Genomic DNA, 26916 nt, shown 5'->3' with positions numbered 1-26916 from the left:
AACGGAGTTGGTGGGCTTCCTCATTACGTCATAAGCAAGAGCTGCATTATTCATCCTGTGATCCCCAGACTCGCTTAGATGACTTGTTAGACTTCCTTCATTGGAGAAGTTTGTCATATTGCTCTGAGACACTAAGAAGTGAGGCTGAATGGCACAGGAATAAGCTAACTACTGTCACAGGGGCAGAGAGGTTAATGCAAATGAGTAAACTTAATAGTTCTTAGCTATTACTGGGGTAGGATCACAGAGGGCCCTGTCCACCTTCTGTGCCTACCAAAATGCATTCAAAGTTGTTTCAAATTTAGCACAGGCCAAACAAAATTAGTCTGTCATTTGGCAACTTCTGAGCTAGAATATATTCTATCACTAATCAGAGTATCAAGCGAAATGCTTTGAGGTGTTCCTGGGTACTGCCAGACATCAAAGCTTGGTGTCTTATTAACCTTGCAGGAAGAGTGTACTATGTATGTATGGCATGGCTTGGTAATGACAATGGGGACTCAGGTTGAAATGCCAGTTGCTCATTTACCAGTGAGGTGATTTGAGGAAGTTTACTTTTCGGCCTTTCAGTTGCCTCATCGATATAAAGGCTGATCCTCTTATTAGAACAATTCAAGGAGGTGATATGAGTGCTCAGACCAGGACGAGCACATAGTAGTCAGTGTTAGCTGTCTTTAAGCTAAGGTGCCAAGGGAAGCCGACACACTTAGATCCGTTGGTCCTATCTAACAAAGGGATAGAAAGCATTCCAGAGGGCAGAGCTAAGAGAAATTGTCTCAAATCAGGATCATCAAATTGTTGCATCCCATTTTAGTTTGGAAATTAAACCCAAGATAAGAAGGGAGAGCTCAATGAGGAAAGACAACACAGAGAACAGAATTCCCAGATTATTCCTATGGCGTTATAGTATTCAGCTCCTATAAGAAAGACAGGAAAAGCTTACGACAGAGAAAGGGAAAATGAAGTTCAAGTGACAATCTTGGGATAAATGAAGTACAGACTTAGATTTTCCTGTCATTTGTATCGTGACAGGGCTAGTAAGTAGTTCATTAGGCCTGAGCTTTGTCTTTGTTTTTATTAAATGGTGCCAATATTTCCATTTATATCTGTTCTGCCAAAATGCTTTCAACTTCTAAGCTGAACAATTTTAGTTTCTCTTTTCAAACACTTATACTTTTTATTGGCAGCATAAATGGAATATAAAAGCCTATATCAACAGTGAAACAAGACTACAGATAGAAAAATGTTCATCTTACAGCAAAAAAAGCAGAAAAAAACTTTTTTTTCCAGTTTAAATAAGGCAATGATGTGACCTTCAGCAACAGCAAAACACACAGTAGGTGACTAAGTGGGTAGATGGATATTTGTTTGGTGTCTGCTATTCATTAAGTCTTCTGGGGACTAAACGTACTTATAACTCCATCCCTTCAAAAGACAAAATCACAGACAATGTGGGCTTAATATGTCAATCCAGGTGGTGGCTGATGTTTCAGTATTTCAGAATTATTTTCAAGGTGGAAAAAAATACCCAGGAAACCAAACAGGAAAAAGAAAAATTTTTTAATTACAAACCAAGTTTACATACTGTTAAACGGTCACTAACAACTCAGTTGCAACCACGTGTAGTATGACTAGCAGGACCTCACAGGAGCCAAGCTACAGCTTTTCCCCATCCCTATGAGTTTCCAAGAGGGTGTAGCAGCACAATTATTTCATGTCACATTTCTGAAGAACAGGATGAATTTACATAAGGTACAATTGTGTAGCCTTAACATCACACACACTCTGCACATGCTGGCACCGGAAGACTCCATAAGCATTGTTTATTGCACCCAGAGCGCTGGCTGATGTACTTTCTTTCTAGGAAGATCAAATGGAATATGGTTGGGAGTGTTTCGAACACTGTAAAACACTCCACACGTAGCATTCTAAAATGCCGCTTAACTGGGTCGACTTTTCCATCATCCTAAGTCATCAATAAAACTTTAAAAAGAAAACAAACAGCTTTACTTGGACTTCTAAATGTGTATTGTGAATCTGAGACTGACTGGACCCATGCAGACTCAGGGCAAAGGCAAGTGTCACTGTACTGTCTTTGCCAAGAATGTGTGTCAATTATGCCTTCACCTAGTACAGCTAGATGAGAGATTAAGATGTCAGTCCCCAACATCTTTACAGAGGGCCCTTAGGACCAGTTTGGGGGCAAGACAATAGGGGGAGGAGAAAGATGTGAGGAGCAACAGTTAGGGAAATGTGTCTTCCATGATCTTGGGAGATAATTACTTGAGGGACTAAGAGAAGGTATGGTCAGTGAAAAAGTAGTTTATCCTTAATGCCTTATGAAAGACAGTTCATCCAGTCTGTGCTTTTGACTGTGTGCCAAATATCAGCAATAATGCTTTTAGGGGCTCAGATGAATAGAAAATATCAATCAACCAGGACTCCGGAGGGAAAGCTCCCAAAATGAAAAGTCCTTCAATGCCATTCCCATTACTGTTCTCACCAAGTCAGTGGCTATAAAAGACTTGATTATTTATCTCCACCAGACAAATGTGATATGGTTTGATATAATCACACAATCTCAGGTTCCACATGTAAAAGTATCAGAAGTGGCTGAAGAGCAGCAGCTTCATGCTGAAGGGACCCATTTCCTCTGACTTCAGAGCTCCACCATCTGGTCTCAAAGTTTTTCCCTCTGAGGGAATGGCTGAAGAGAGGTAGCCCAGTGCAACCTTGCTGAGAGAGAACTCTGCAACCACAGCGATACCTACTGAGTTGCTGAGGGAGGGAGAGAGCTTTGCAACAGTTAGGTCCGCAGCTCCTGAGATTGCCTTGCAAGCGGTCGTGGGCATTCTTCGGAAAAACGAGACAATTCTGGTAGGAGATGGCTTTTAGCAATACAACAGATGGGTCTTCTTTTCCTTCAAGTCTTTTGTCCTCATTCCAAAATTTCATGAGAATGTCAGTTCATAAATGCTACCATTTTTTTTCTATAACCAACCTCCTGGATGAGGAAGGTGACGGTTTTACAACTGTATGTGTTCAAGAGGAAGTATCACCAGAAAAGCTCGGTACTAAGATGACACTTAGGAAAATCCTGATGAGCTCCCCATCTCTGGGGAAGATCTGCTCTGTGATTTTCCAAGGTGATTAATAACCACCACCTGCCATGTCAGCTTTGCTATTTGTTCATTTATCACCTTCTAACTTTTTGCTTTCGCATCCCTCTTAACTTCCACCAAGAATTTAAAGTAGAAAGAAGTTAAAAGAATCCTGAAGCTGAAAGAGGTAGAGATGTTTCCTAATTTTATATTTAATATGGATGAAACCACTTTAGGTGAGTTTCTTTAATAATTAAAGTCACTGAAAGGGTATGCATAAGAAAAGCATTTCTCAGCCTCTTTAAAGTCCAGGACCTTTTGATAAACAAAACTTGCATACCCACCCTATAATTTGTATTACAAAAAATGTATTACATTTTCCAAATTTTTTTTTTAACACACAGCCTGGCTAAGAATCATGCATTCACGATTGATTTTTTTCTCTCAAAAGGATAAGACAAGCTGGCCCTCGGTGTAGTTTAGTGTTGGGAATGAAAGCAGCAAATATCAGCTTTTCAAAGATCCTATCTAATCCAGTTCCCAGGTTAGGAGGTCAGGAAGAAAAAAAATTCCATCTTTCAAACATATATTAAAACACAGTCTTTCCCAACAAACAGTTGAGTCTTGAATGCAGTCTGTGCAACAGCACATACTTTTGTCTATGTTCACACAGTAAACCATAGAAACACACTGGCTCTGATGGCTACCTGTGGAGGACAGACAGACTGACCCAGTGTTTACTTAGCACAGCCTCCGTAGGCGTCCTCGGTCAGCAGGACATTAGAGATGCTTACCGTGTGCGCACAGTCCAGGAAGGACATGCCCAGTGCAATCAAACATTGCCAACCCTGAAAGATAAAGTGTGGTCATCATTCACCAACCCCTCTGGAGAGCCCGTCCACCCACCATGACTGCTCAGGCCGCACCGCTCAGACGTGAACCTGCTCTCTTCCCTGCATATCCAGCTTTGCTCATCTCCGGTCACCAAGGGTGCACGAGTCATTCTCCCAACCCCACACCCCCTTCAGAACATCCTGGAGTCTGCCTTCCTTAGCAACATTTTTCTCATACTATTTTCAATATTGAGCTCCCTGCTCCTACTGCTTTTTTTTGTTTTGTTTTGTTTGTTTGTTTTATCCAGCTGGGAGTTCCCTGAAGACCCACTCCTCACGATGAAGGTGGAGGTGGAGGAAAGGCGGACAGACCAATACAGCTGGAGTAGCATCCTGAACTGCTCTATGAAGTATATGTTTGGGGGGCTTAATAGCAGTGGCCCACCCTGGAATCACCCGCAGGCTTAGAAACGGGTCTTCAACAATCTCGGCAGTCTCAGGGAGACTGAGGTCAACTCAGACCCTTCATAACCAATGTGCAGAAGGAAGGATTCCCTTAACTTCTACACTGAATTTTTAAAATAACTCCTGTCAAGGCCATGTTCAATTACTTGGGTTTCCTTGGAGTAAATTCCTAGAATATAGGCTCAGCATAATCCTAGCGTGCCCCAGGTTTACTGGGGAGAAAAAAAAGAAAAGATACATCAATCCAGGACATAAGTTTTCAGTAGTCACTAACGTGATTTTCTCAATCTAGTACCTAACCTGTGGCAAACACTGGCATGGGGACTACGTAAGTGTTCAAAAGATGAGGCTTCCAGCCTCCGTCCTTAACCATTCTCTGCAGCAGATATGGTATAAATTCCCCTAATCCTCCACACTTGCATTTTTCAGAGAAACTTGTATGGAACAAGGAGATGGATGTGTTGTTTTTGTTACTAGAACTATTTCCATTACTGTAAGTAATGTTACAAAATATTTGGAAAATAGAGAAAAGAATGTATCTATGATGGTACCATCCTTTTTTTTTTAATGTTTTTTTAAAGCCTTAAAAAAAATTTTTTTTAATGTTTATTAATTTTTGAGAGTCAGAGAGAGAGAGAGCATGAACAGGGGAGGAGCAGAGAGAGGGAGACATAGAAGCCGAAACAGGCTCCAGGCTCTGAGCTATCAACACAGAGTCAAATGTGGGGCTCAAATTTATGGACCACGAGATCATGACCTGAGCCGAAGTCGGACTCTTTTTTTTTTTTTTAATTTTAATGTTTTGTTTATTCTTGATACAGAGAGACAGAGCATGAGAGGGGGAGGGGCAGAGAGAGAGAGAGGGAGACACAGAAACAGAAGCAGGCTCCAGGCTCTGAGCTAGCGGTCAGCACAGAGCCCGACGCGGGGCTCGAACCCACGAACATGAGATCTGACCTGAGCCGAAGTCGGAGGCTCAAGCAACTGAGCCACCCAGGCAGTCGGACTCTTAACTGACTGAGCCACCCAGGCGCCCCCATGATGGTGCCAACCCAACACAGCTATCATCCTAGACTTTTGAGAAAGAATTTGATTATCTCAGAACACATTATTCTGTATTCATTTTCTATGTAGCTACGATTTCCTAACCATTTTAAAATCACTCTTCAGTAATTCAATGAGAGAGGATCACTGTTCTTTATGAGACAGCTAGGAAATGGCAGAGCTGAGCAGGACTGACCTCACATGCATCCCACCTCAAGCTCTGACATCACACCGACCCCATCTCGTACCGCTCTCTTCTTTCTCTGCTCTTCTTTTAGTTCCTCAACACAATATACTCTCTTATTAGGAATTACTAAGAATGGAAACCGGCAGGAGTGACATGACAGTTCTTAGGAGTCTAAATTTTATGGTTAAAAATACTGTTAACCACAGCTGACGTTATTGACAATTTCATGTAAACTGTTCCAGTAACCTGGAGCTAAGATGGCTATGTGCTCTTTTGGGTCCTTTCATTTCGGTATCAGTAAGCTCCGTCTCTAGCAACTCTGATACACGTCCCCTACTCCCTCCTGAATGGACTTACCAAGTACAACACAAAGCTCAGATAAGCCACACTGACCACAGCAGCCACCACATACAATGCCACATGCCCAAGTTCCTGGACATAAACCATGACAAAGTACATGTTGATGGAACAGATGATGAGGACCAAGATCCCGCCTGCAATCCTCCAGCCTCTGTAAAAGAATCAGCAATCATTGGTGGAAGAGTCCAACCTATCCATCAGCAGAAAAGGACACTCTGTCTTGTGGGGTAGACTGGACAGGAGTAAGAGGCATTTCAAATGACCTGAAAATTGTTCTTACTATGTCCCAATTAGATTAAATGAGCCAAATGGACACCAATAGGGAGAAAGAGATGGGGGAAATACTATCAAATAATCCCTAATATTTAAGTCCCTAAAAAGGCAACAAGCCCTAAAAATGCAACAAGTCCTGAGTTCCTAGAGATGCAACAATTTCAAATACCCTACACCTTTTAAGACGCTTACAAAAGATACTAGTTTATGCCTTTCTTGTTAAGATCATTTAACATGAAATTAAGGCAACTTCAGTGGCTGAAGCTGAAGCCACTAAATTAATTAAAGCCCTAAGAATTAAGCCCATTTCTCTCCCTAGAAATGGAAAATGTGCTTGCCTTCTTTTACTACATTAAGAGTCTCCATTTTCTAAGCCAAAGACTGAGGGGCAGCTCTAAGAATCATCTCCCAGAGCATTCGGTTCCCTGTATGACTCATCTTCTGACTGGCCTGTTGGATGAAGACACCATGTCCCCACCAAGTTTTGGGGAAATGAGACAAGTACACTCACATTCCATTGGCAAAGTCATTCATTACTGGCCGCAAGCTCGTAAATGTGAGGATGGGTATCAGAGCAAAGGGAAGCTGGAAAAGAAAGAACACAGATCAGACGGGACTACTGGAGACCCTTATATTACCCAGCACTGTTAGCGCACTGCCTCATGTGCCCCATGAAAACTTACTCCTATCGCCCCGACAGGCTCGTGCATTACGTTGAAATCTATAGGGCCATCATTAGCTTCGCATCGATCACGATCCTTTGGGTCCCTAAAAACACTTGTATCTTGTCTTCTTAAGCTCCATAGGACCTAACAGGGTCCTATGTTATTTAATGTTTGCTTGGATTAAGAAACAATAGTTTTATACTCTGTATGTAATTATAGCAAATAATTCCCATTCAACAGGTTTTTAAAACCAAACTATTTCCAACAGATTTTATTTATTTAAAAAGAATGTTTTTAATTTATTAGAGAGAGAGAGAGAGAGAGAGAGAGAGACAGAACAAACAGGGGGAAGGGTAGAGAGGAGACAGAATCTCAAGCAGGATCTGCACTGTCAGCACAGAGCCGGATACAGAGCTCGAACTCACAAACTGTGAGATCATGACCTGAGCCGAGATTAGAGTCTGACACTTAACTGACTGCACCACCCCGGCACCCTTAAAGCTTTCATTTATGCATTTATTTATTCTCTGTTTGTTTATTTTTGAGAGCAAGTGAGGGAGGGGCAGAGGGAGAGGGAGACAGAGAATCCCAATCAGGCTCTGCGCTATCAGCATAGAGCTTAACGTAGGGTTCAAATCCATGAACAGTGATACCATGACCTGAACTGAAGTCGAGTGGGATGCTTAACCAAATGAACCACTCAGGTGCCCCTAAAAGGTTTTTAGATACCAGGGATTCCATACATTTACTGTAGACCAAGACTGTGCCTCTTTCTTCCTCTCAATTTTCCCCAGCACCCAGCCCTATAGACTGGGTACCTAAGGGCAATATATAAGGCTGCCTAATTAAATGGAATGGGAGTTTCCTCAGCTCCTTCCTCACCTGTAAGCTCTGCAGAACATTCAGGAAGTCATTCATCCCTGTTAGATGCTCTACATCCTGGAAGACAGCAACAAGCAGAGTGGGGATGATGGCAATAGAGCGGGTCAGAATCACTCGGGCAAAGCGTGACCATCTTAGGTTCAGGAATCCCTGGAAGAAAACACAGAAGCAGGGTGAGTGTCTAGAATAGGAAGCAGAGAAAGGTTTGGGGAGGTTCGGGAAGCCCCTGGAAACACGGGAGTAAGCAGAAGTAACAAAAGGACAATGTTTCCTTCCTCTCATGTATACCAGTCACAAGAGCACCCACCTCCATGACAAACTGGCCAGAATAGGTTCCCGTCATGGTGGAGCTCTGCCCTGCAGCAAGGATCCCCACTGCCCAGATGTAGAGGGCAGCAGGCCCAAAGTAGCAGCCCAGCACGACACCCTGGGAGAGGCAAGGGAAAAGCCTGTGTCAATCATCTGCTTAGACAACTCCCAGAACAGAACTTCTCTTCACAGTATTTCTCCCTCCTCCTATGCACCAACCTACACCAAGCGCTAGGCTAGGAACCGCCCCAGAAGCTAGACTCAGGACCGGACCTCACTTCAGAGGCCTTGAACCTAAATTTTCCTGGACATTCATTCCTTCATTCCTCTGCCTCATTTTTCTCTTTTCCAAGTTCTTAAAGCCTTCATCTTCAACCTAGATCTTAAATATGTTAAAAAAAAAAAAGTCTATACCACATTTCCCAAATTGTATCACTTAACACACTATTCTGGAAGATAGTAACAGGAGTGAAGAAAAAGGTCACATAAATTTGGGAAATGCTACATAAACGATGTATTCTACTCATGCAGGTTCACAATATAACTAACATAAAAGGGACGGAGACGTCCCAATAAAGAACACTTTACCAGGAATATCTTCTTTAGTCTCCCTCAATTAATATCCTTTATAATAAAGGAGATTTTATAATGGGGTGTCTGGGTGGCTCACTCAGTTGAGCACCCAACTTCAGCTTCATGATCTTGCAGTTTGTGAGTTTGAGCCCCATGTCAGGCTTGCCACTATCAGTGCAGAGCCGGCTTCTGCCCCTCCCCCTCTTGCGTGCACATGCATGCTCTCTCTTTTCTCTCTCAAAAATAAATTTAAAAAATTTTAAAGAAATTTTTAAAAAATCCTATGAAACAACATACTACCAGCTTAACTCTTGGGATGGCTAATACTGTCCACATTTATCTTTCAGCTGATCCTCTATTCCTTCCCATATAACCCAAAACGCTTGTCAGAGGCATCTAGACCTCTGACATAAATGGCACTCCAGAGAAGATACGTTCAGTTCTGAAGTAAACCCAGAGAAGAGACCAGATACTAGTCCAAGAATATTGACTCAGGAGCAGTGATCACAAATCTGAATAGGCTTACCCCTTTGTAGATGTCCACGGCCAGTGTCGAGTTATCATCAGGAAAGAGGCCAGCGTGGGGACTGCTGGCATTTCTACAGACTGCAACCTGGAATGCAAGCAGTTTAGGAGCTTTTTATTTTTGAGGCAAGGACCCGATCAGAACTCTTCTGCAAATCACAAACTACACACCAAACCCAAGTCATCTATGAGACATAGGCTGGAGGTAAGACATTGGCTACGATGTAAAGGGAGCAGAGACTGGCACCAACGCCATGAGTGGTCTTCTTCTGTAATCCTTCTATACCCCCATACCATCAACATGAGGCAGTCTTTAGTCTGAGGCAAGCTCCCTGCTGTGCCAAAAGCTGGGAAGAATGGGTCTAGGCTTAGTCTGCCTCCGGACTCTAGACCCTGACTAGTGCAGTGATTAGGGGGCAGCCCTGAGGGTGGATATCTGTTTCTCTGGACCTTCAAGTCACGGTCATTCTGCCTACCCCATTCCTTCACTTATGCTCACATTCACTACCACTCACACCCCTGGCTTACTCACCACCTGGTCGTTGGTTTTTTCAAAAAATGCTTCAGCAAAGACAGAGACGACAAAGACGTTGATGATGAAGGAAACAAAGAGAGCAATGCAGGATTCAATGAAAAAGTACTTATTAGCTTCTCGTATTTCCTGCTTATTGGCTCGATTTACCTGTCTGGACTAGAGAGAGGATAGATAGCAGTAGTTGTTAATTAGTTAGAACAAATCTCCTTGTAATATTGCATTTGGAGTTTGGAGTTAGCTGCAAGATTTAGAGGGCAAAACAATTGGCCATATGGAATGTCAGAAAACGCACTTAACATCCTAGTTCATGAAGTGAGTAAGAACTTCGTGACACTTTGAGAACACTGTACGTTCCCCACACAGGAAATGATGACTACGTGCTACTGGGCCCTCAGTTACTGTGGCTAGAAGAACCACTGACATGCAAAAACAACCTCATTTCCAGTCCTAATAACCTTAATTATAAAGGTCTCGGAAATCTCCCAGCAAACTTGTACAAGACTGACTGATAAAAGCTTGGTTGGGCTCTTTACTTCCGATCTCCGCAAGGCCACTCAGGCTTTCGAGATTTAAACACAAGAGACTTGGTGTACTTTTGGACCTTTTATGGAGAACTTTAGTCCCAGTTTTTCTGTGGGGTCACTTATTTCTGGTCACCTTTGTGATAAAAACAGTCTGAGTTAGTGGAGTTTATAAATATCCGCCCATGGAAAAATACTTCTTTAGGGCACTAACAGTTTTAAACTACATGTGTGTCCCTTGCAACTAAAGGAACATCAACTCTCTGGGGGGCACAGAGATAAGGGCCATACTCACCTTGACTAAGGCAGAATGCAGGTACATATTGTGTGGCATGATGACAGCTCCCACGATGCCCACAGCCTGCTCGATCTGTGGGGTGTGACAGCCTGGACAGGATGGCAGGAACATGCCCTTGAGTACCTGGCTCTGGCTGGGTTTCACTGTAACATACTATACACCAACATAACAACCATTAGGATATGAGGCCAGGGAGTAACACAGTACTAGGAAACCCTCAGCATCCATTGCTCCTTACAACACTTTCTTCAACAACTACCTAGAATAATGAGGAACACAGAACCATTAGAAAACCAAGAAGCATATGAGGGGCTTTGCTGCCAGAGGTCTGGGAATTCAGGCCTGGGGCATCCAGATTATATTATATCATATCTTAAATATACAAAGTAGATGTGTGGAGAATGTAACTAATATTCTAAAGAAACAGACAGCTGCTAAAGGCCTCACTGATAACCGCTTCACAATCACTCCTGTGAGACAGACCCAAGAATATAGCCAATTCTTGATTACCCACACTTAGGCCTCTATTCACCTCTGTTTATCTAAAAATCACTTATGTTTACCGCTAATGTATGCTGAGACTCTTTCACAACATACTTCTCATACATACTTTTTCCTGGTTCAGCATTTCTCTTGGAAGCCTTAGACTGACCTATTGCATAATCTATTCACAGATTAGCTAATATTTTTCAAAGTTTAGTGAGGCCAATAAGCAAAAACCAGTTTATAACAATTGAACATAGGGGCACCTGGGCGGCTCAGTCAGGTAGGCATCCAACTCTTGATTTCAGCTCAGGTCATGATCTCATGGTTCATGAGATCGAGCCCCAAGTGGGGCTCTGTGCTGACAGATGGAGCCTGCTTGGGATTCTCTCTCTCCCTCGTTTTCGGCCCCACCTCTGCTTGCGTGCGCGCACACACACACACTCTCTCTCTCTCTCAAAATAAATAAATACTTTAAGAAACAATTGAACATAGAAAGGTACTATTACTGCATAAAATTATACTGATTCCTAGGAGTATCTGGGTTGGGACAGAAAGCAGGAACCATCTGCTATAACCATTATAGTTCACTAACTGTTACAATACAGAGAAAGTTCAAGTTGCAGTTGGTATAAGCCAGGATAAGTAAAACTAGAATCCCTTCATGTTAACAGCTAGAAATAACCCTGCAACTTCCTCCCTAACTCCCTCCCAAGATGCTCTATTGTTGGGATGGCCAACTTGGAACCAGGGAGGCTAGTCTAGGAAGTCCTAAAAAAATCTAGTCATTTTTTAAGTAGGAGCCCCCGCAGGCCTTCCTGGAGACTCGCCTTTGCTATAGATCCTATTCCTTCAAAACTGGCCTAGGCTGAATCGGCTTTTTGTTAATACATGTGATACAATTAACCCACCCTACCATTATACAATCTTAAAATAAAAGGCAAAAAAAATCTTTTTGGTTGTTGTAAAAAGCTAATGAATAGATATAACACTTGCCTCGTATCCAAACGTGAGGGCCATAATAGTGATGAGAAAGCCAAAAAATGCTTCTAGCTTCCGCAAGCCTGAAAGGGAAAATGCAACAGTGAGCTCACAGAAGGCAGATTTCTCCATGAGCTACATGATGGGAAGTAGATTCTTTGACTGAACCCTCCGTTCCCACTCCCCTTACCGTATTTGTCCAAAAAGAGAAATACAAAGGTATCTGCAATGGTGATGAGAACTCCACCCCACAGAGGAACCCTAGGTCAGAAGTAAGAGACGGAGATTAACGAAAAGAAAGAAAACACTGAGAAACACTCTCTTTCCAACAGCTTTCCAGATATACAACTCTTGGAGAAGAAGGACTTGGGGGAGAGACGACAGCGGTGGGTGGTCTGGCCTCAGGTAGTTCAGGATCACAGCACCAACTGAATTAATTACATTCACTCAAACAGAGTGTCTACTAAGTGAGACATTTTGGATACAAAGCTAAGAAGTATAGGTCTTCCCCCTCAAGGAGCTCATTGTCTAGTGGGATACGCTGATATACAAATAACTAATTGTAACACACGATGTCACACAGTGCATAATAGCGGGATATATAACCCAACATGAGACATGGAACATACAGAGCCTACAGGCTGCTGGGAGAGACGGTGGCTCCAGAAAGGCTCCACAGAAAAAATAATTTCGAGTTGAATCTTGAAAACCAAAAATGAGTTGGGTTTTTGTTTTTAAATTTTTTTGAAATCTAGTAAAACATTACTCTCTATAGGAAAACCCCTCACCTTCCTACAGACAGGAGATTGATGGCAATGGCTGAGCCAATAACTTCTTGCATATCTGAGCCAATGATAGCCAACTCCACCATCAGCCACAGGATAATTCGTGGGACCTAAATACCAAACAGCAGAAAGACATGGTTCTAATTAATCATTTCTAAGAACTTTCCTTATAGTTTGGAATTTACAACTGGCACTGACCCCTCCACAGGCCTTCACAGCTGTCAGTCTAGGGATGAAGTACCAGAAGTGGGCTCCACCCGGCCCATCATTGCACTGTGGTCCCCCCGCTGGAGAAAGCAAGAGTGCTTCTATGTACTAGAGTCTACAAGCCTGGGCGCCAGGGTGGCTCAGTCGGTTAAGCATCCAACTTCATCTCAGGTCATGTCTCACTGTTTGTGGGTCCGAGCCCTGCATCAGGCTCTGCTGACAGCTCAGAGCCGGGAGCCTGCTTCAGATTCTGTGTCTCCCTCCCTCTCTGTCCCTCCCCTGCTCATGCTCTGTTTCTCTCTGTATCAATAATAAATAAACATAAAAAAATTAAAAAAAAAAAAAAAAGGAACCTACGAGCCAAGGTCAGGGCAAGGGCTGATCCTAATTTTTTCTCTTTCCCTTCCACTCAAGAGGGGAATGGAATTTCCACTCATTAATTTCCACTTAACTTCCTGCCTAAAAACAATCTTAAAAGTTTTAGGGAAAAATGAGGATGCTCATATGGTCAAAATATTGTTCAGGAGAGAACAGAAAATGACCACAGAAGAAAATATCCTGACCATGGCTAAAGAGACAAAACAAAAATGAAAAGGCTGGGGTCATCCTTAATGTAATGATAATACATGAGCAAGTGAAACAGGACAGACACGTAAAAGGGACTCAAGGTGAACTGATTGGAATTGGGTGCCATACAAATAGGAAACTAATCTGGTCAAATAATCCAGTTAACAGACAAATTTAGTTAATACTGGCTCACAGAAGCAAAAAAAAAAAATCAGGTATTTACTATACAAAAAGATTATCACACACACACACAAATAACTGTTCAGATAAAGAGAAGCTACAAGAAATTATAAATTACCATGGTTTTTGTTGAGAGGCATATATGGGGGAAAAAAGCAGGTACAGATAGCTGCTCACAGCCAGAAAGGACATTAAACATTTAGGACAAACCAGAGGCAGATCAGTATCTTATCTAAAGATGAACTTAGCTTAAAACACTCTTCTAGACACGGAGTCCATTCCTGCCTTAGACAGCAGTGAGAAAGGGCCAGAATGTCCAGAAAAAAGCTGTAGAAGACAGTACAACCTCCAGCGTCAGGGTAAATTGAAAACTAGAATTATTAACAAATCCAAAGATCCTGCCACATACAGTTTGTAGTAAAAGGACAAACCTTATTTTTCAAATTGATGACAAAGTCAATAAAAAAGAACATATGTGTAATAGTAATACAGATGCATAACTGAAAGTGCTTAGAGCACTGCCCCCGCTCCATGGGCTGGGTACTGCGAGCTGCCAGAAGGCAGAATGAATGGTAGATATTTATGCAAACTGAATTTTTCAAAGAAAGCTTTCTGGCAAAAAAGCAAATCTCAAGTTAAATTCTGAAGGAGTACAGAAATATGGGTTGGCAGCAGGAGGGACTACAAAATTTCCCTCAGGACTCAGCCTCAGGGCCCCGAGACCCAAGCCCGCAGGCCAGCAAGCATCGCCAGACACACAAGTTCCTAGGAGATGAGTAACAAACAGCACACTGCATTGCTCACCCTGGGATACTGACGGTGACACACTTCGGCAAGATGCAGCCCCGTGACCACTCCCAGTCTGGCTGCGAGGCGCTGGAGCAGGAGCCCCACCAGGGTGGCCAACAGAAGAACCCAGAGCAACTAGAGAAGAACAAAATCCCATCATAACACTCATTAGACAACTGGGGTGTTTTTGTTTGGCTATTTAGCAACGTGAATGAGAACTACAACACTCAGGAAAGAAGCCCAGGTCTGGAATCAAATGACCTGAGTTCTGTATCAGGTTCTGTACACAACCTGCTAGGTCAATTTGAACCTTTCTGAGCCTTAGTTTTTCCCACTTACAGTTTCTCCTTTGTTCAAGGAAACTATGTAGAGTAGATAAAACAATAAAAATTTAAAACCAGTTGCTCAGACGGTTAAGTGTCTGACTTCGGCACAGGTCATGATCTCATGGGTCATGAGTTCGAGCCCCACATGGAAGTCTGTGCTGACAGCTCAGAGCCTGGAGCCCACTTTGGATTCTGTGTCTCCCTCTCTCTCTGCCCTCCTCTGCTCTTGCTCTGTCTCTCTCTCAAAAATAAATAAACATTTAAAAAGGGGGCACATGGATGGCTCAATCAGTTGAGCAGTCCAAGGTCGACTCAGATCATGATCTCACAGTTCTTGAGTTTAAGCCCCACATTGGGCTCACTGTTATTCAGTGAGAAGTACACTTCAGAACCTCTGTCCCTTTCTCTCTGCCCCTCCCCCACTCACACTTTCTCAAAAATAAACAAACACCTAAAAAAAAAAAAAAGCAGACACTGGGAAAGTATTTTTCACCTAAGTGTCACTGCCAATGAAGTATGTGCATGTAACCCCTGAGGCGGACATCCAACAGACAGTGTAGGGGGAAAGGATGTGAGGGTGTAATATGGATTTAAAAGGGACAGGGGTAGGACCAGATGTTCACCTTAAATCCAGCCACTGCTCCAGACTGCAAATCAGACTCGATGTTTCCTGGATCCAAGTAGGCAATACTCATAAGAAAGCCCGGTCCCGTGAAAGCCCACAGTTTCCGGAAGCTAAAACAAGAATACTATACAAGAGAGGAAGAGATCACACTAATTATCACCTCCAAATTACTGATCTAATTTATCTATTATTTTGTCATATATAAAGCAACAATATCAGCTTCCCAAGATTGAAGGGTTTAGGATATTGGACATTTCCACCTTACCCACTTCTCACCAACAAGCTAGCCACTTCTCTGTCCCAATAGGAGCCCCTTCTTTACCTGCTCTTTCCATCAATCAGCCTCTCAGGCTAAAACCTATCAGCACCCCTGTCCCCAATCACTACCCAAATAGGACACTGTAAAAAAAAAAAAAAAAAAAAAAAAAGAACATAAAATTCATACTTCTAGATAAAAAGATATTCACTAGTACAATGTGGCACCTGTTTTCAAGGTCCTCATTTTCCTGAACAGTTCCTACTTATTCTGATGACAGAGGCTGTCTTCAGAGACTGCCTGCCAAAATCAGATGCTAGGCCGTTGACCTTGAGTTGTCCAGCAGACTTTTCACTCCTAAGTTTTCCTCCAAAGATGTGTCACTAACCTCCTCTTCAGGAATAGCGATCTTCTCATCAAAGTAGGTGGTGAAGGGCTCCTGTGAGTGCCCAGTGGCCTGGGAAAGGGACGAGTTACTGTAGGCAGGGTTGAGGGTACCAAGACTGCCAGAGTCCCCATGGTCTCCAGAAGCATCATCTAAATTTACAGATTTAAGAAATAAAAATGAACAAAATACATTAACAACTCATCCTTCGTAACTTTTAAGTTAAATCTTTTAATACCTAAATGCACAAGACCAACCTGACTCTACTCAATTTGTTTCTAATGTTTTGTTTATATTTTTAATAAATTAATTCGTTTTTTAAAGTTTATTTATTTTGAAAGAGAGAGAACACCAGTGGGGGAAGGGCAGAGAGAAGGGTCGGGGGGAGGAGAGAGAGACAGAGACAGAGACAGAGACTCCCAAGCAGGCTCCACACTGTCAGCACAGAGCCCAATGCAGGGCTTGCTCTCACTTCCAGAGTGGAAGACAAGAGTTGGGCACCCAGGTGCTCCAAATAAATTAATTCTTTAATAGGCAACGTATTCACAGGGATGGAAATTTGGGAAATAAAAAAGCTTATGGTAACAAAGCTCCTTCCCGTCCCTCTTCCCCAAGTCATTCTGTTCTAGATCAGTTTTATTGCTCATCTTGCCATGGTTTTCCTACTTTCACACTTCTAGAGTTGCAGGTGGCAATTTTTAGAACCATTTCATTTTCTTTTAAAAACATGGATGTCTAGGGCTCAAAATATAACACTCCCAGACTGGTAACCTAAAATCCTAACTTTTAGAAGAAAAGAACTAAGTCTGTCTAGTTCTGTCACCAACCCATCATTTGGTAGGACTTAATGAATCATCCTTGGACATTATACCTCAGGCTTCTCAATAAATGTGGAAGTTGAAAAATCCTGCCACAGTTCAGGCTAAAATCTGAACCTGCAGGGAAACCAGGAAGCAGGAACCCTTTGCCTCGTGACTAAGGTCTTCAGTGAAGAGCTTCGGGTCACGGGGTGTGGGCACCCTTCTGATAGGAGGGCTCATCTTAGACTGGTAATCAGTGTTTCCCTGAGCCCTGAACTGTGCAGTTAATCTTAAATGCTGGGAAGGGGAGGGTCTGGGAGAAAAGGGCTCATCTGCCAGAAGGACACAAAGTCCAGTTTAGTAGCCATCAAATGACTACTTTGAAGCACAGAGCTCTCTAATGTTAGGGTTTCCAAGAAATCCTTGCAACCTCCAATTAGAAAAACAAAAGCTTTCTTTCTACAGGGAGCTGACCCACTTGATGTGAAGTGGCCCTGAATTAATGAAAAAATTTAAGGAAAAGGAATGAAAACTCTAAAGGGGACATTTAGGATTAGGAAGGATTACAGCCCTCAAGAAGCTTTAATGAAATACACAGGTGCTTGCTCGGTATTTTACTGCTCCTTACGTTAAGTATTTGCAGTGCTATGAAGAGCCAAAGCATTCTGAAGAATTCTATGTGAGGTCTGTGATTAATACTGCCCTCGCAAGCATTACTGCTATAGAAACCGAACTTGTAGCTCATCTCAGAGCTGGAAATAAGACAGGAGACAGATCTCTGCAGTTACACATCTATTTTCATTTACAGCCTAAGTTACCAGCTGATGATTGGATTGGACCTGTTTGGAGCAGGTCTCTGTGATGATACTGTTGGCTAGGGAAGAGGAGTTAAGGCTGGTTTTTGTTACCGCAAATGACAAGAAGGAAAATATGCTCAGTTTCCATTACTTATTTAAAACTAATTCTGGGGGCACCTGGGTGGCTCAGTCAGTTAAAGTGTCCGACTTCGGCTCAGGTCATGATCTCACGGTTCATGGGTTCCAGCCTCGCGTCAGGCTCTGTGCTGACCGCTAGCTCGGAGCCTGGAGCCTGTCTTCAGATCCTGTGACTCCTTCTCTCTCTGACCCTCCCCTGCTCATGCTGTCTCTCTCTCTCTCTCTCAAAAAATAAATAAAAACATTTAAAAAAAACCAAAACTAATTCTGGGATGCCTGGGTGGCTCAGTCAGTTAAGCGTCTGACTTTGGCTCAGGTCATGATCTCATGGTTTGTGGGTTTGAGTCTCACATCAGGCTCTGTGCTGACTGACAGCTCAGAGCCTGGAGCCTGGTTCAGATTCTGTGTCTCCCCCTCTCTCTGTCCCTCCCCTGCTCACGCTCTGTCGCTCTCGCTCTCTCTCTCAAAAATAAATGAACATTAAAAAATTTAAAATAAAAAATAAACTTAATTCCAAATAAAAACCAGACAATAACACAAAACTGTAAATTACCATCTGGCGTCTTCCGTTCAGGACCCAATACCATGGTGGATGCCTGAGTGTCCAAGTTCTTAGAATAGGATTCTGGAAAGGAGAAAAGGAAGAGAGGAATCAGCAAAACTAAAAAGTTCAGAACCAGCATGTTGTTACTCTGTATAACTGGCCCCATACCATATGAAGAGAATTAATTCTTCTACTGAACTAGATAACCTTGAAAATAATTACAGTTTTCAGAGTATGAGTGAGATATTTAATAAAAAATATAAAAGTCTTGCTAATAAGACTTCAAAACCAAATTGAAGCAAACCGTATTTCAGGGAAGCAGGCAAATACTTTTTAAAAAACATTTACAGAGAGGCTCAAATATTTAACACAAATATTTAAAACCGGATTGGTCCCCCTGCCTTCACAAATTTTTAAGGACAAAGATCTGTAAATCTTTTTGATCTAAGAAACAATTGAAGCTCATGTTTCAATTTTCTGAAAAGGGGGGAGAAAAGCATCTCACCACCACACTAGTTGAGGAGCGTCATTATTTCCCAGCCTCATATTCCCGAGGAGAGAGAGACCTCTCCTACACTTCCCTAACCCTTCGACAACTGGGAGCACAGACTAATCACCCCGGCCCTCCCCTCCTGGCCTTTCAGGGAGAGACGAGGTACGGGGAGGACTAGGCATAGTCTGCCGGATGCCAGCACTTCTCTCTCTGTCCTGCGAGGCCGGGTTGGGGTGGGGGGCATTCGGGACGAGTGGCTGTCCCAGAGGTCCAGCGTCCTGCTAGGTTACGGTTAACTGGGGAGAGGGGAGGGTGGCAGTGAGCCCATTTGGCCACAGATCTATGGAGTATTCTCCAGTTAACCCCACCAGTCAGGTTGATTTTTTAACATTTCGATCTACTGATTAAGGAATTTATTTCTCGGTTAACTTCAAATTTAGAAGGAGAAAGATAAGCCAATATTTACTGTTAACTCTAACTCCCACTTAAATCCCAATAAAAACTATCCTCCTGAAAAAGTTATAAAGCCTTTAGTTATCCTTTACTGTATAAAGTCTTCGTCTCTTGTCCCTTGTTCCTGTCCGAACAGTCCTCTCTTTTATAGATAATCTATCTACCAATATATTCTGTATCTATTTTAAAGAATTACAGAATGCAGACCTGAAGGTTTTAGGTTTCATCTATCTTCCTGGATGTAAAACAGAGCACCACTTGCTAATTTGGGAAACATAATCTTCTACCTTGATCATCAGCAATATCAAGTAGTTTGTTGCGATGGACAACTAGCCATGTCCCTCCTATCAGGTGTTAAGCCACCAGATGGCGAAACACCAGCCAAAAGATGCCAGTAATACTGACGACATTCAAACCCTCTTTAGCACCTCAACTAAATGAGATTTACAAAGCTGACCACTCAGAGTAGCAGTAGCCACTTGGATTCCAATCAAAACACAGCCCCTTGGCCAGAGCCTTTTAATTTTACATAGAATTCTAAGAGGCTAGGTTATCAGGTTATCCTAATCCATCATAAATTAAGCACCGCAAATCAGCTCTGGGACTGTGGCTCTTACAGGAAAAGGTCTTGGGCCACTTGGTATGAAATAAAGAGTCCTTTATACTTTGATCACCTCTGAGAACATTATTATTATTTAAAATGATGTTATTAATATTTTGCTGTAATCTGTAATTAGCATTAATAAGCATTAATAGTATTAATATTGATAATTATAATAATATATAATGTTCAAAATATCATGTTACATGATTATATTAAGACTAACACAAGTTTCTTCTAATGTGGCCCTCCTCACCAAAAACTGACTAAATTAGATTATTTTTATAGTGATGACTGATAACGCTGTTTAAGGCACAGAAGTGTTTAACGCATCTGGGGAAATTTCCTCCCCAAAATAAGCTTTTAAATTATATTTCAAGAATAAACAATTCAGATAGTATACTGTGTAGACCTATAGTCTACAAAGGTGATAGTTAAATAATTTTAGACAGAAATATTTCCTGATTAAATGTTTTACAATTGTTATTTGTTTTCTAAGGGATTATTCCTACACTAATTACATACAGAACCAATAAGATACAAGAAGTCTGGACTTCTCCCTGAAATCTCAGAAATGTATTATTTTAAGAAAGGAAAAGCGATTATAGATTCCATCTTTCTCATCAAAACTTTCAGTCAACAAACTAGAAGTTCCACGGTTTCCAGTGTCTACAGAACATAACGAGGGCAGAGAGAGAGAAGGTCAGTTATGCTTGGTGTTTAAATCTCCAAGAAAACTTAACACTCATATGGAAGCAGTGAGTTAATATTAAGACAGTTTTGAAATAAAAAAATTTTTTTTAAAGGGAAGGGGGAGCCTGGGTGGCTCAGTCGGTTAAGCATCTGACTTCAGCTCAGGTCATGAACTCGCATTTCCTGAGTTCAAGCCCCATGTCGGACTCTGTGCTGACAGCGCAGAGCCTGGAGCCTGCTTCAGATTCTGTGTCTCCCTCTCTCTCTGCCCCTCCCCTGCTTGCACTTTGTCTTTCCCTTTCAAAAATAAATAAAGATTAAAAATAAAAGGACAATTTTGCTCCCTAGGACCATACCACCAGATCATTTCGGTCATTTAACAACATTAATAAAAAGATCAAGTTGAAATACAAGCAACCAGAATCAATCCAGCAATACTTTGATAATTATGATTAATATACCTTTGATAATATTCTAGCTCATCCTCAACCATTAAGTGTCACCTTCTTCCAAAGCCAGTAAGTTTCCTCCTGTCAAACAGCAACAACAGAAAAAATGGCACTCCTGACTAAATGCACTATAACGGTTTTATCCCATTCCTTATCAAAAGTTGTAAGAATAGGGTCCCTGGATGGCTCAGTCAGTTGAGTGTTCAATTTTTAATTTCAGCTCAGGTCATAATCCTGGGGTCATGAGATAAAGCCCCACATCAGGCGCCTCACTGAGTGTGGAGGCCGCTTGGGATTCTCTCTTTCCCTCTACTCGTCCCCAACTTGTGCATACCCACTCTCTCTTTCAAGAAAAAGAAGCTGTAAGAATGTTTACAAGTGGGGTGCTGCCTGGCTGGCTCAGTCCTTAGAGCAACAGAGCATGTGAGTCTTGATCTCGGGGTCATGAGTTCAAACTCCACACCAGGCACAGAGATTACTTTAAACAAATGTTTCACAAGATAAAAAGGCTAATAAAATTATATTTTCTGTCTAAAATGTTAAAAGCATACACATCCTTTGACCCAGCAATTCTGTTTCTAAGATGTATCCTAAAGAGACACTCATACAAGGAAGTACATGCAAGGAAATTTCCTGTAACACTGTTTGTAGTATCAAAAGACTAAAAATAACCTAGGTATCAGTGGAAGACTGGTTAAATAGACTATGTACATTGACAGGAGGGAATGCCATGCAGCTATTATAAAAAAGCAAATGTAACTGTACTGACAGGAGACAATCTCTAACACATGTTTTCAAGTAAAAAACCCAATTTATAGACAGTATGGAATGATTTATACGGCAAGAAGAAAAAAAGAGGAGGGATGGTAATGTACATACGTATGTGTATGGACTACCTCCCGAGGACACACCAAAATCTAGTAATGCTGTCCCCAAGATGAAGGAGTGGGGGAGCACAAACAAGGCTGGGTGAAAGGAAGACCTCTCACTGAATGAATACATACCATATACCATTTTGCACTTAAAACAAAATCATTTTGTCATGTGCTTGTAGTATTTATTTTTTTTAATGTAAAGGTCATATGGATTCACTCAGCTTTCGAACAAATACTTTCAGGATGTGTAGCTGAACTCTGTTGACAAAACTTCTGTAATGAATAATCAGGGACCTGCAAGCTGTGCACCTGGCAGGCATACACTAAACTGTCTTGAGCTTAACTTACTACCACTTTGTCTTCGTGCCCAAACAGCCACGCTCTGATATTATGAATTGTGAGTTTCATTTGAATGCGAAAATTAGCAACTGCCGCATGAGGAAGGAGTTTCCTGACTCCTTAATCTGGTCATCCCCTCAAACACATACTAGCTATCATCAATACTGAACATCGAATTAGCATTATTTCATGTGTTCTCTAAGCATTCACAAGAACTCTAGGAGAACAGTTCATTTTTTAAGAACAATTTAGATAGCCCAAATCTGTTTTTAATTTTTTAATGTTTATTATTTATTTTTGAGAGACAGAGAGAGACAGCGTGAGCAGAGAAGGGTCAGAGAGAGAGGGAGACACAGAATCCGAAGACAGGCTCCAGGCTCCGAGCTCGCTGTCAGCACAGAGTCTGACGCGGGGCTCGAACCCACAAATGTGAGATCTGACCTGAGCCGAAGTCGGAGGCTCAACCAACTGAGCCACCCAGGCGCTCCAGCCCAAATCTGTTTTTAAATTGCCCCCAAGAAAGTATGAAATACTGAATATTAAAAAACATAAGTTAAGGGACACCTGGGCGGCTCAGTCAGTTAAGCATCCAACTTTTGGTTTCAACTCAGGTCATGATCTCATGGTTCCTGAGATACAGACCCAAGCTGGGCTCCACACTGACAGTGCGGAGCCTGCTTGGGATCTCTCTCCCTCCCAAAATAAACAAACTTAAAAAATACACACACACACACACACACACACACACACACACACACCCCTACACACATAAAAGAAAAATGTTTTTCTGCTATGGTTAAAAAAAAAAGTTTGAATTTGAAATACTTTTTTCTTATAAAATTTCCCCGTTAAGAACAAAGGCCCTCAATACTATTTCACTGATTTCACAGGCACCTGGGTGGCTCAGTCAGTTAAGCACGCCACTCTTGATTTCAGGTCATGATCTCACAGCTCATGAGTTTGAGCCCCAAGTCAGACTCTGCACTGAAACTGTGGAGCCTGCTTCAGATTCTTTCTCTCTCTGCCCCTCCCCTGCTGTTGCACACATTCCTTCTCTCAAAATAAACAAACTTGGGGCACCTGGGTGGCTCGGTTTGTTAAGCATCCTTTGTTAAACATCCAGTCGGTTAAGCGTTCAACTTCAGCTCAGGTCACGATCTCATGGTCCAACTGTTCGAGCCCTGATGTAGGGCTCTGTGCTGACAGCTCAGAGCCTGGAGCCTGCTTCAGATTCTGTGTCTCCCTCTCTCTCTGCCCCTCCCCTGGCTCGTACTCACTTGCTCACTCTCTCTCTGTCAAAAATAAATAAACATTAAATAAATAAATAAACTTAAAAACAAAACTATTTCATGGATTTCAGACCTGTGTTCAACATTGCAAAAGTCTCCCTAAAATTAATAGAGAGGAATGTTTTTGAACAGTTCTCTAATTCATCCCTTTTAATCTCCCCTCCCCTATAAAAATAAAATCAAAGACAGCATTAAGAAGAAAAAGAACTCTCACAGAGGGAACCTAAAATGTTTATATGGAAGCAACTGATTAAATAAATGTGAACAGGAATGTTTAAAGTTGACTGGCAAAATTCACAACAAGGTAGTCAGGAATCGCTTTTGCAAAGCATGGAAGGACTAAACATCCCCACCTGGATTTAGACCCACAGGTGCTGCACCATGACCCCCCACTAAAGCCCATGTAAGGAGTAAAATAAAATAACATAAAATAGACTGACAAAACCACATTTTTCTCCTTGAAGCTTCCCTTATAAAATTTTTCAGTGCCAGCAACATGTTGCCAGATGCACTGATCAAGGCTTTAAAAAGTGATACCCAAGTTGTTTATTGAGAATAACAAGGAGTTGAGATAAAAAGAAAAATTCCATTTGTCTGAAGAAATGTAAAACATTTCTAGATCCTTCTAAAATTCCCTTTTCCCCAAAAGTCTCCTTTAAGGCTAAAGTACTTGATATTCCCACTAAACTATTATTATTCACCTAACGCCTATGCTGCATAAGAAAGACGTTGTTCTTCCTGAAGGTGAGCTCCTGCCCTGGGCAGTTGGGAGTCAACAAAACTCAGAAATATTCAAGTGGTTCAAACAGAGCCTATTGTTTTCTGAACCCTATGTATTTTAATAAGGAAGATTATTAGCCACTCTTTAAAAATGAGATTATTACTCTCTTTTTCCATTCCAGATCAACAAAGAAGTACCATTTTCAGAGTTATTCCATTGAGGATGTCCATCTCATCAATTTCAAAACTCAATTTGCCCCGACTGAGAATGAGAGGGAAAGAAATAGCTTAGAAAAGCCATGTGAAGCGATTACTAGCAGTGGAATTAAATGGTAATCAAAACTCCCAACAAACAAAAGTCCAGGACTAAGTGGGTTCATAAACATTAAAGAACACTTAATATCTATTCTTCTCAGATTTATTTCAGGAAAGCAAAGGTGGTTCGGTATTTGCAGTATCACATTAACAGGAGAAAGGATAAAACCATACAATCATCTCAATGGATGCAGAAAAAGCATTTGACAAAATAGGATATCCATTCAGCATAAAAACTCAACAAAGTGGGTTTAAAGGGAACATAATTCATAATAAAAACCGTAAATGACAAATCCACAGCTATCCTCATACTCAACAGTGAAAAGCTGAAAGCCTTTTCTCTAAGATCAGGAACAAGACAAGGATGTCCTTTCTCGCCACTTTACTCAACATAGTAGTACTGGGTCATAGTTGAAACAATCTGACAAGAAATAAAGGCATTCAAACTGGTAAAGAAGTAAAACTGGCTATTTGTAGATGACACTATTTGTAGATGAAATGATACTATATATAGAAAATCCTAAAGATTCCAGCAAAATAACTATGACAACTAAGAAATGAATTACAACTACAAAATGAAAGGATACAAATTAACAAACAGAAATCTGCTGCGTTTCTATACACTAGCAATGAAATAGCAGAAAAGGAAATTAAGAAAACAATCCCACTTACAATCACACCAAAAAGAATAAAATACCTAGGGGTAATTTAAGCAATGAAGTGAAAGTTTTCTGATGAAAACTATAAGACACTGATGAAACAAACTGAAGATGACACAAACAAATGGAAACATTCACCATGCTCATGGAATGGAAGAATTAATATTGTCAAAATGTCTATAGCAACCAAAGCATCTACAGATTCAAGGCAATCTCTATTGAAATACTATTTTTCATAGAACTAGAATTAAATAATCCTAAAATTTGTATGGAACCACCAAAGACCTCAAGTAGCCAAAACAATTTTGAGAAAGAAGAACTAAGCTGAAGGTATCACACTCTCAGATTTCAAACTATACTACAAAGCTACAGTAACCAAAACAGCATGATTCTGGCACAAAAATAGACATAAAAGGTCAATGGAACAAAATAAAGAGCGCAGAAATAAACCCATGCTTATATGGTCAATTAATCTATGACAAAGGTAGTGAGAATATACAATGGGGAAAAGATGGTTTCTTCAATAAATGGTGTTTGCAAAACTGGACAGCTACGTGCAAAAGAATGAAACTGGACCACTTTCTTAAACCACACACACACACACACACACACACACACACACAACTCAAAATGATTTAAAAACCTAAATATGAGATCTGAAACCATAAAACTCCTAATACATAGAAAGTAATCTCTTGGACACTGGCCTCAGCAACCTATTTATGGATATGTCTCCTCAGGCAAGGGAAACAAAAGCAAAAATAAACTATTGAAACTATACCAGAATAAAAAGCTTTTTCTTCTTTTAAGTTTGTTTATTTTGAGAGAGAGAGAGAGAGAGGGAGAGAGAGAGAGAAAAGAACCAGTGGGGGAGGGGAAGGAAGAGAGGGGGACAGAGGATCCAAGGCAGGTTCCGCACTGACCGCAGAGAGCCCTATGCTGGATTTGAACTCACAACCATGATCATGATCATGACCTGAACCAAAGTCAGATACTTAACCAACCAAGCCACCAGGCACCCCAAAATAAAAAGATTTTGCACAGCAAATGAAATCATCAACAAAACAGAAAGGGAGAAGATATTTACAAATGATATATTTGATAGGGGTTAATATCCAAGATACATAAAGGACTTACACAACTGAAAACCAAAAAAACCAAAAGATCTGATTAGAAATGTACAAAGAGCTTGAATAAACATTTTCCCAAAGACATATAGATGACCAACAGACACATGAAAAAATGCACAACACCCCTAATCATCAGGGAAATGCAAATCAAAACCATAATGAGATATCAACTCACACCAGTCAGAGTATAAAAAGCCAAGAAAGCGGGCGTCTGGGTAGCTCAGTGGGTTAGGCATCCAACTTTGGCTCAGGTCATGATCTCATGGTTCATGGGTTCAAGCCCACGTCAGGCTCTATGCTGACAGCTCAAAGCCAGGAGCCTGCTTCAGATTCTATGGCTTCCCCTCTCTCTGCCCCTCCCCTACTTATGCTCTGTTTCTCTCTGTCTCAATAATAAATAAATATAAAAAACAAAACAAAACAAAAAGACAAGTGTTTGTGAGGATGAGAAAAGAGAACTCTTGTG

At 41.4% G+C, this 26916-nt stretch overlaps 1 protein-coding gene across 5 annotated transcripts in view; it reads right to left on the bottom strand.

Moving 5' to 3' along the window:
- Positions 1-26916, bottom strand: part of SLC11A2 (solute carrier family 11 member 2) — a 36359-nt gene that overhangs the window by 3131 nt on the left and 6312 nt on the right. For 3 of the 5 annotated variants that reach the window (XM_029954280.1, XM_029954282.1, XM_029954281.1), the window contains exons 2-16: positions 18444-18515; positions 16159-16307; positions 15513-15638; positions 14579-14698; positions 12824-12930; positions 12226-12296; positions 12051-12118; positions 10569-10724; positions 9750-9908; positions 9219-9305; positions 8118-8237; positions 7811-7960; positions 6775-6848; positions 5988-6141; positions 3896-3949 (exon numbers count right to left, since the gene is read on the bottom strand). In XM_029954280.1, coding sequence (XP_029810140.1) covers positions 3896-3949; positions 5988-6141; positions 6775-6848; positions 7811-7960; positions 8118-8237; positions 9219-9305; positions 9750-9908; positions 10569-10724; positions 12051-12118; positions 12226-12296; positions 12824-12930; positions 14579-14698; positions 15513-15638; positions 16159-16307; positions 18444-18515 — 1667 coding nt within the window. Of the gene's footprint in view, positions 1-3895; positions 3950-5987; positions 6142-6774; positions 6849-7810; positions 7961-8117; positions 8238-9218; positions 9306-9749; positions 9909-10568; positions 10725-12050; positions 12119-12225; positions 12297-12823; positions 12931-14578; positions 14699-15512; positions 15639-16158; positions 16308-18443; positions 18516-21135; positions 21195-26916 lie in introns of those variants that run through there. The other 2 variants (XM_029954283.1, XM_029954284.1) reach the window with 2 other exon arrangements.

This window comes from Suricata suricatta, chromosome 10, assembly GCF_006229205.1.
Source record: "Suricata suricatta isolate VVHF042 chromosome 10, meerkat_22Aug2017_6uvM2_HiC, whole genome shotgun sequence".
Classification (NCBI taxonomy): domain Eukaryota; kingdom Metazoa; phylum Chordata; class Mammalia; order Carnivora; family Herpestidae; genus Suricata; species Suricata suricatta.
The sequence above is the reverse complement of the archived record's forward strand: the minus strand, read 5'-3'. Positions and strand labels throughout refer to the sequence as shown.